The sequence below is a fragment of the Entamoeba dispar genome, genomic scaffold (assembly GCF_000209125.1).
Source record: "Entamoeba dispar SAW760 scf_1105229459009 genomic scaffold, whole genome shotgun sequence".
NCBI lineage: Eukaryota > Evosea > Mastigamoebida > Endamoebidae > Entamoeba > Entamoeba dispar.
The window spans coordinates 42,814-51,788 of record NW_001853478.1 but is presented as its reverse complement, the minus strand read 5'-3'; the positions used below and the strand labels follow the sequence as shown (position 1 = coordinate 51,788).

At 22.4% G+C, this 8,975-nt stretch overlaps 2 protein-coding genes across 2 annotated transcripts in view, besides 28 other annotated features; both read right to left on the bottom strand.

Annotated features, from left to right (window-relative positions):
• Positions 1-35: 35 nt before the first annotated feature.
• Positions 36-612: a repeat region.
• Positions 613-790: 178 nt separating this feature from the next.
• Positions 791-967: a microsatellite.
• A 99-nt stretch (positions 968-1,066) lies between these two features.
• Positions 1,067-1,137: a sequence feature (AT_rich).
• A 33-nt stretch (positions 1,138-1,170) lies between these two features.
• Positions 1,171-1,208: a sequence feature (AT_rich).
• Positions 1,209-1,326: 118 nt separating this feature from the next.
• Positions 1,327-1,365: a sequence feature (AT_rich).
• Positions 1,366-1,470: 105 nt separating this feature from the next.
• Positions 1,471-1,521: a sequence feature (AT_rich).
• Positions 1,522-1,567: 46 nt separating this feature from the next.
• Positions 1,568-1,756: a sequence feature (AT_rich).
• Positions 1,757-1,781: 25 nt separating this feature from the next.
• Positions 1,782-1,959: a sequence feature (AT_rich).
• Positions 1,960-2,053: 94 nt separating this feature from the next.
• Positions 2,054-2,111: a sequence feature (AT_rich).
• Positions 2,112-2,142: 31 nt separating this feature from the next.
• Positions 2,143-2,250: a microsatellite.
• Positions 2,251-2,298: 48 nt separating this feature from the next.
• Positions 2,299-2,423: a sequence feature (AT_rich).
• A 98-nt stretch (positions 2,424-2,521) lies between these two features.
• Positions 2,522-2,602: a microsatellite.
• Positions 2,603-2,649: 47 nt separating this feature from the next.
• Positions 2,650-3,138: a repeat region.
• Positions 3,139-3,169: 31 nt separating this feature from the next.
• Positions 3,170-3,283: a microsatellite.
• A 58-nt stretch (positions 3,284-3,341) lies between these two features.
• Positions 3,342-3,501: a sequence feature (AT_rich).
• Positions 3,502-3,835: 334 nt separating this feature from the next.
• Positions 3,836-3,972: a microsatellite.
• Positions 3,973-3,975: 3 nt separating this feature from the next.
• Positions 3,976-4,043: a sequence feature (AT_rich).
• Positions 4,044-4,242: 199 nt separating this feature from the next.
• Positions 4,243-4,334: a sequence feature (AT_rich).
• Positions 4,335-4,563: 229 nt separating this feature from the next.
• Positions 4,564-4,696: a sequence feature (AT_rich).
• An 80-nt stretch (positions 4,697-4,776) lies between these two features.
• Positions 4,777-4,812: a sequence feature (AT_rich).
• Positions 4,813-4,855: 43 nt separating this feature from the next.
• Positions 4,856-4,883: a sequence feature (AT_rich).
• Positions 4,884-4,919: 36 nt separating this feature from the next.
• Positions 4,920-4,951: a sequence feature (AT_rich).
• Positions 4,952-5,025: 74 nt separating this feature from the next.
• Positions 5,026-5,176: a microsatellite.
• Positions 5,177-5,232: 56 nt separating this feature from the next.
• Positions 5,233-5,332: a sequence feature (AT_rich).
• On the bottom strand, positions 5,326-7,296 carry EDI_315880 (uncharacterized protein; the record flags this gene model as incomplete). Its single annotated transcript, XM_001735282.1, has 1 exon — positions 5,326-7,296. The coding sequence occupies one exon, from the start codon at positions 7,294-7,296 to the stop codon at positions 5,326-5,328; it is 1,971 nt and encodes a 656-aa protein (XP_001735334.1).
• A 553-nt stretch (positions 7,297-7,849) lies between these two features.
• Positions 7,850-7,872: a sequence feature (AT_rich).
• A 274-nt stretch (positions 7,873-8,146) lies between these two features.
• EDI_315870 (uncharacterized protein) overlaps positions 8,147-8,975 on the bottom strand; it is a gene marked incomplete at both ends in the record, with an annotated part of 5,346 nt that continues 4,517 nt past the window's right edge. The window contains one exon of the mRNA XM_001733234.1: positions 8,147-8,975. This exon is cut by the window's right edge and continues 4,517 nt beyond it. Coding sequence (XP_001733286.1) covers positions 8,147-8,975 — 829 coding nt within the window.
• Positions 8,385-8,553: a microsatellite.
• Positions 8,694-8,816: a microsatellite.
• Positions 8,850-8,937: a microsatellite.

Here is an 8,975-nt window from a genome sequence, read left to right as displayed (position 1 = left end):
TATTCACTTTATTTATTAAAATTATGTCATTCATGGGTTCGAAGGTACACTCAGAGAGACTATACAGATCAATAAAATAAATACTCAGTTATAGTCTATATATTGTTAACATTTGGTTAGAAAAGATCTTACCCAATACCCAAGAATAACAGTGATTATTATTTACGATGATGGGTGCATTGATAATGCAAGAGGGATTTATAAAGATGGTAGTGTTACTTGTTAGGATAGAAGTATATTTGTTAGTGTATGTATTACCAAAGAAAAAAGGTCTGGTTGTTATGATTGATGCTAAAAAGAAAATTAGCCCATAGTAATAGTAATATAGTAGTAGTTATATGTTCTTCTTAAAATAAGAAAGTAAAAAAGAGTTTTAACACATACCAAAAATCAAACAGAACTTAAATGAGGGTATTTAAGTTTAGGGATATCTGAAATACTCTATCCTACAATAAATAAATAAGAAAAGAACCTCTCACAACTCAACAACTAAAAGCTAAGAATAAGCTAATAGTTGATGGTCATACATTTTTAAATCAAGAGGATTAGTTTCCTCTGAGCAAGGAACAAGAGAAAATAAATCTATTAACATTTAAGCTATCTACTTTTTATTTCTTTTGATTTGGTTATTATCTATTTTATCATTCATGTTGCTTATCATTACAGGGGGAAGTAGGATCTGGTAGGAAAGTAAAGTGTAATTAATGTGAATATAGTAAATAAAAATAGTGAAGATGTTTGAATGATTTAGATTTATTTTGAGTAAATGAAGTAAATGTAATTTTCATTCTTTTCTTTATTTTTTATTATAATTTTATTATATTATATTTTTATTTAAAAAATAAAAATATAATAATTTTATTTTTCTTATTCTTTTATTCTTTTTATGTTATTTTCTGTGTTTGTTTGTTGTTTTGTATTATAATTTATTTATTAATCATTCAGATTTTCATTTAATTGATTTTATAAGTTTTAATTAAGTCATGTTGTTCTGGTTGTTTTACTTGATAAAATTATGAGATGTTAATTTCTTTTTATCTTCATTATTTATTATTATTGCAAACTCTAATTTAAAATTAATTTCATTTATTCTAATTATATACTGTGATAATATCATAATATTTAAAAATAAAATAACTAATACAGGAGTATTGAATTAATGTTTTCATGATAATTTTTATATTATAAGTTATTATTCATTATATTTTCTTATTGCTTAACATTTATTGAAAAGAGATATAACAGATGAATTGATAATTATAAGAATCAAAAGATACAACAACATTTTAATGATATTTAAATATATTTGATCTACTTCATAAACACAATAATTTACATTTTAAAATTATTAATGTTATTATATTTCATCAATTAAATAACATTATTCATTCTGTTTTGACTTTCAATTGATTAAATAATTAAATCAAGTTATTAAACAAGATGAAATGTGTTGCATAACAATGAAGAGTGATATTATAATAAATAAATATTAAATAGTGAAATATCAATATATTAATTAAAGTTATCCATTACGATTATTACTGTTTTTGATTATTATCATAATCACAATTAATTTATTTGTTAAAAACTATTAAATGTTTTTATTTAACATCATTTCTTAAAATATATTCATTATATAAGTGTTGTTCATTTAGAATACAATATTTGATAAATTATGATATTTTAATGCATAAATCATTAATATATTACAAATATTATAAAATCAATATAAATAAAAATATCATTAATATAAATACAGTCATTGTACTTTTTGATGACACTATTTTAATTGTATAATATATTTTATCATATAAATATACTGTTATTGACTTCTTATCAAATATTCATTAAAACATATTTTATTGTCATTAAATAATAATTTATATTCATACTAAATATAAAGTAATGATAAAACAACATAAAAATTAATAATTTCATTTTAATTAATATTCATTATATGTCATTTGATTTTAATAATACAATACATGAAATAAGAAATTAACTTAAATGACAATCACTTCAATTATTACTGCTTTATATATTAATCAGCTTCATTATTTTATAATAACTTTTCATAATGAAATAATCATTAATTTAATATTTAATTAAATGAGATATAATATAACTGACGAGTTATCAATTTAAATGAACATAATAGATAACTCTTCATTAAATAAATGACTAAATCGTTAATAAAAGAATTAATAAAAAGAAAAGTATTAAATAAATTATAGAATAAAAGAATAATTATGTTTATTTATGAAGTAAGAATGAGCACAAAATAAATAAGACAAAATCAATTTTATATTTTATTTACATTCAAAATAACAAATAACAAAAACAAAGAATAACAAATAAACTAAATATAAAAAAATAATATTATGTTAATAACTTTAACTATAGTTATTTTTATATTTTATATTCCTTCCATTTATTTCTACCTTCCCATATTGTAATTTGAAATGTGAAATGTAAAAAAATTTTAAAATAATCAAATTAGAATATCTAGTTATAGATGATCTAATAATAGAAGATGAAGTTAAAATAAAAAAGAACTTGTAAATCAAATAAAAAATAAAAATGAATAAAGAAGGAATAAAAACTACTGAAGGAGTAGACGATACAACCAAATTAGCGATTTGTCAAAACGAAGAGACTAAAAAATTAGAAGAATGGACAAATAGAAAAGTTGGAGATGTTATATTTGATTCAGACGTTGATGATTGGAATAAGAACACATCAACATTTGATCAAAAAATAATAAATAAAGAACATTTAATAATTATTATTGAACTTGAAGAAGGAGACAAACTTGGTGGATATATTAATAAGAAAGTTGATAAACTTAATGAATACATAAATGACCCAACATCATTTTTATTTTTATTAAACCCCAATGAAATGAATAAATTTAGTATTAAACATTCACCTTACACTTTTTATTTAGCCAGTCAATCAGATGATAGGTTATTTTCAATTGGAAATAGTTTTTCTATTTATAAAGGAAATAACAAAAGCACATCACATTATGCTAAGTCATCGTTTAAGGAAGACCACCTACCAAATGCAGTCTGTGTAAAACCACGTCTAACCTATTTTACACCACAACGAATTATTGTTATTCAAATGATTTGATTTCAGTTAAATTTCCAAAAGAAATCAAATGAATTTTTTGTTATTCATCACTTATTTTTATTTTATCTTTTTTTTTCTATATTATACATTAATTATCATTAAGATATTTTTTATTTTATTTTCCATTGTTATTGGTTTTCTCATTTTTCTCTCTTCAGATCATGTAGTTATTTATTCTTTTAAAAATTTATTGGTCTCAGTATTTCATAAAATAATATTATTAATATTATTGATAGAATTATTCTATTTTGTTTATTTAGTACTTTATTTTTGTATTAAAAAATGAAAAATAATTTTTGCATATTAATAATATGTAAATTTAATACAATTACATATTTTGAATAAATAATAATAAATGAAATAAAACTAGAGTTAGTATATGTTTAAGTGAAGAATAACACATGAAAATAACATTGAATAAAATTAGTAACATAAATAACTATTCTTAATGTTTCTCACTCTCTTTGTTCTAATTGTCAATACGTTATAATCTAAATTGATCATTCGAATTATTTATGATTAAAAATAGTTTAGAATGAAAGAAATTAATTTATTTTAATTTGGCTCTTCATTGATATTCTTTATTTCTCTTACTAATAAACTTATAAATTCTTGTCTTGTAAGAAATGAAAAAAAAAATATTAACAAGTATTATATATGTTAAATATGATATCAACAACAAATATAATATTAATCATATTTATTTTTATAATTTATTGATACATTATATTATAAATATTATTATTTAAATACGTTACTTCATTTATTTATACCATTTTATGAATTATTATTCTAAATATCATTTATATTATTCCTGATATCATTATTACTTCATTAAACAATATAAATCAAAAATAAATATTTCAAGATAATATTTGAATAATCTTCTATAATAAAAAAATTTAAATCTTGAAACAAATAAACATTTTTCATCAACAAAGTAAGAAAATGATAATAAAAATAGATAATTTTATATCAAATATTCATTAACTACTATTTTTCGTCATTGAAAAAGTAAAAAACAGTTATTCTCATAATCATTTCTCTATATTATCAACTATTTTAGTGTATTTTCAATTTAATCTCTTGGTTATCTATTTGTAAATGAAATAAATAAAATGAATTTAAAAACAATTCATATATGATAAAATATATATATCAAAGAATAGAATAAATAATATTTGTATTTAAAAAATAAAGAAAGAAATTGAAAGTATTAGGAGAGAAGATGAGATGGTTGAGTATTAAACTCAAAAACAAAATGAAGTATTCCGAAAATAAAAAGAGATATGAGACATAGAGAATATGTCTTAGAAATTGAGAATGAATTAGTTTTATAAAATGAATATAATGAATGACTTACTTACAATATAACCGTATTAAGAAATAATATGGTCATTTTTTAATTATACACTATTTAGTTCTTTCATTTTTAAAATATTATTATATTTTTTAAAATTAACTCATCTATATTATAACCTATTTTTATTATTGCTATTCTTATTAATTCATTTATCATTTTTATTTAAACCATTTTATTTAATTTAAAATAAAAAATAATGTTATTGTCATATTAATGAGTCATGAACGAATATTGGTTAAATAACTAATTCTCATAATCTTAATTAACTTAATACAAACTTTATTTGTTTATTGAATAATATTTTTTATATTAATGAAAATGATTAGAATGAAATATGAATTGAAAACTGATATCAACAATATAAAATATTCAATATTATTAAAAACACTAACTCAACCGATAGTGACATAATCGATTAAACTTTTTTTTTTATTTATTTATACTATTATTTTTGTTCATTCTTTTCAAATTTATCATCTATAATTAATATATAACTTTAGTGCTAAATAGTATTATTAAATAGTTATTTTATTGAATATGTTTATCTTAATTTGTCTATGTAAACATTTTTTAATAATTGATTCATTCTATTTAATATTTTATTTATTCTTTAAATACTTTATATTCTTGATCTATAAAATTATCTAAATATAAATCTTATTTATTTCATTATTTATTGAGTTTAATTGATAAATCAAAATCAATTATTTAAGTTGGTGTTAATGAATATTGTCAAATATTTAATTTATATTATATTTCGATTATTTCATATTAAAACATTAAATTATTCTTTCAATTTTTTTATCTATTTAATGAAATCAATTAATTTATTTAGTATTTTGTAATTCAATTTGAATCGACCTCATTTTCTCTCTCATCCCTTCATCTACTATTTTTAATACATCATTCACAATATCAGGAATTTGTATATTTTGTTTTTGATAATAGTCTTGAACATGTACAATGTGTTTGAAAAAGATGTTAACTAAATGTTGATGACTTTTCCATTTTTTAATGATCTCAATAAATTGTGAAATCAATCCAATCTCATTAATGTCATAATCTTTCATTAAACAAACACAAATTCTAACGATATGTTCATTTTCACTCTGTTTTGCAACTCTTATAACCATATTCCCAATTTCGTTCTTTTTAACTTTTTTAATCCACTCTTTTTTTCGTGAAATTCCCCGTAACAAGTACATTCCAATTTTCTCTTGTTCTATTTCTACTTTTTCACTAAGACAAATTGCTACTTTGTATATTCTTTCAATTTCATGACCATATTGAACAATTGGTAACAAAATTCCATATGTCTGTGTATTTTGTGCTGTTTCAATGATCTTTTTAATTGTTTTTTCTTCTATTTTATTTTCATTATACCCAATTGCCAAATAAATAATCCCTATACATCGTTTGTTGATTTCTTTACTCACATTCCTTTCAATTATTCCAAGTGTTGCTTCAATTCCTCCATTCTTTACAAATATTTTACTGTTTTGTTGTGATGCTAAAACTATGAAAAGTTTAGTGAGTTCGTTGTAGAAATTTATATCATTTGACAAATCAATAAAACAAATGACATCATCTTGTTGTGCTGGTGTTGACAACAAAAGATTAGAGTATGCCATAATAACATGTTTTGATAGCAATGGTTCTTTAGTATACTTCAAAATCTTTGGAATGATTTGATTTGCTTCAGGAAATGTAAATTTAGAAAATATAGAAAGAAGCATTGACTTGCATTGAATATCATTGAACTTATCAATTGTGTTAATCAATTCTACTCGAATATCTTGTGGGAGTGTAGTTGGTTCATTGTTATGAATGATATTGTACAATAAAAAGAGAAAACTTGGATCATTTGTGGTTAAATTGTTAATGATAAATTGTTCAACTCGTCCAACATCAATTCTAACATTCAACAATAGTCGTGCAAGAGATTCAGTGAGGAACGGAAGTGACGAATAACTGAGAAGTGTTGTGATATATTCATCATTGATAGGAACAAATTGTGATAATACTGTCAATGCATTTTCAATTGCTTGTAACATAACAATCTTCTTTTTGTATGTCGTTGTCATTTCATCTGGACTTTGAATAGATGTTGATGATATAATATCAAGACTCAATGAATCTGATAGAAAATGAGATGTTGTTGTGTTGATAAATTGATTGATTTTGTTGAAGGTTGTTGTTTGGAGTTGTTGAAATGCAAGAAGATTAGTTAAAATTCTAAACACAAATAATGTGACCCTCTCACTTTGTTTTAATGATGTAATAATAATAACCATTTGGTTAACAACGTCTTCTTTAATTGGTATTGGATTAACAGTCAATGAATGAAGTACCCCTAGTGTGTTGATGATGAACTCATCACCAGATGATAATGGTTCAATGACATTAGTGATGGTTTTGATAATTTGATTAATGTCATCTTTATCTAAAATCTCATCTGATAAGTTCCACAATAATAAACTTGACAAGGATTTAATTAGTACTGAGTCTGTAGAAATACAAATTTCACACAGAAGTTGAACAATACCACATGACACCATTCTTTGTTTTGCACACTGACAATTCTCTGCAATACAGTTGAGTAGCTGTAAGATATTTTCATCATCACAGTCAACTAATTGTTTCATTAAACATTCAATTATCCCACTTTTAATCATTTTGGTTTTGGCTTCATAACTTTTATCAGATCTCTCAATTGTGTTTTGTATTAACTTGATTGCTTTTGTTGAGTTTGAATGTTGTTTGATCATCTCAACAAGAATCTCACAATGGTCAGACATGAATGAAATATTATTTATTTCATCATTTTATTATCATTCATCACTTTCTTATTTTCTAACTTATCATATCTGGTATTAGCTGAAACTAATCAAATAATCATCACATAACATAACTTTCTTCATCTATTCGAATGATGTTTTTTAGGAATTATCTTACTTATGATTTTTATTTCCATTTCTTTTATAAATTTATTTTCATTCTTTAATTCCAAACCAATCAACGAATACAAAGAGATAACACAATTATTTTTTTTTCTTTCTTTACATTTCATTCAGTTATTAAGATTTTATTGCTATAAATCATTATGTTATTAAATATTATTGATGATAAATTAATAATCATTTTATCATGTAATTCATTAACAAAATTGATTACACCTTAATTATTTGATAATTAGTTTTATTTCATTTATTGTATTAATACTGTTCTACATATATTTATTACTCAACCATTTGACATTCATTGTTTTATTGTACTTAAACAATTATTTTAAGCAATAATAAATTTATGAAGGTTATTGTGGTACTTCTATTACAGTATCATTATAAGTAGATTTAATATTTATTAAAATAATTGAAAATCCATGAAATATTATTAAACTAACTGTGTTATGAATAATAGGCCATAGTTTAATAATGATCTCGATGCAAACTAACGTATTTCATTTTGTTTCAATTCATTATTCTTTAGCACTTATTTAAGTAAAGGTATTGTTGACTTAGAAATAACAATCACATTATTAAGAAAAGTTTTTAAAGAAGGTGGTTAAGAGCCTTAAAAAATGTTAGTTAGAGGTCATTGTACATTCATTAAATTACTTTTTCACATAAATTAAACTAAAGAAATAAATTATTTACTTTCATCAGATGATTCCCACTGAGTAGACACTGAATCAACATCATCTTCTTTTGTACTTGTAACAAATTTGGTAAATGGATAAAGACTATCCATCTCTACTATGTGCCTTGGTTTAGTTCTTAACGTCTCTTGTACTTTTCCTATTATCTCATTTTGAGCTTCTTCATCCATTGACTCAGAAGAAGAGTCGCTTTCTTCTAAATCACTTAATACTTCATCTTTTTGTAACTCTTCTTCTGCTTTCTTTTTGGCTTCTTCCTCTTGAACTTTTTTTAATTCTTCTGCTTTCTTTTTGGCTTCTTCCTCTTCTTCTGCTTTCTTTTTGGCTTCTTCCTCTTCTTCTGCTTTCTTTTTGGCTTCTTCCTCTTCTTCTGCTTTCTTTTTGGCTTCTTCCTCTTGGATTTTTTTTAACTCTTCTTCTTGCTTTGCAATGAGTTGTTCTTTTTCGTTATTGTTGAATGTGTTGTTAATAACTTTTTCAACTTCTTCACTACTTTCACAACTTCCCATTTCTATTCCTATGCTCATTGACCTAAGATCATTTTCTTCTTCTAACTCTTGTAATTTCTTTTGTTCTTCTCTTTCTCTTTGTTTTTCTTGTTTGAGGATTTTCATTCGTTCAATTTTTTCTTCTCTCCTCTTTTGTCTCCTCTCTCGTCTTAGTTGCTCATCCTTTTTGTTTCTTAATGTTACTATAATAACAATGATAATGATAACACTAACTATAACAAGAACTACAACAAGAACTCCTATTACAATACCAATAATAATTCCAATACTAAGACTATCATCTTGAGATGGGTCAATGATTAAATCACCA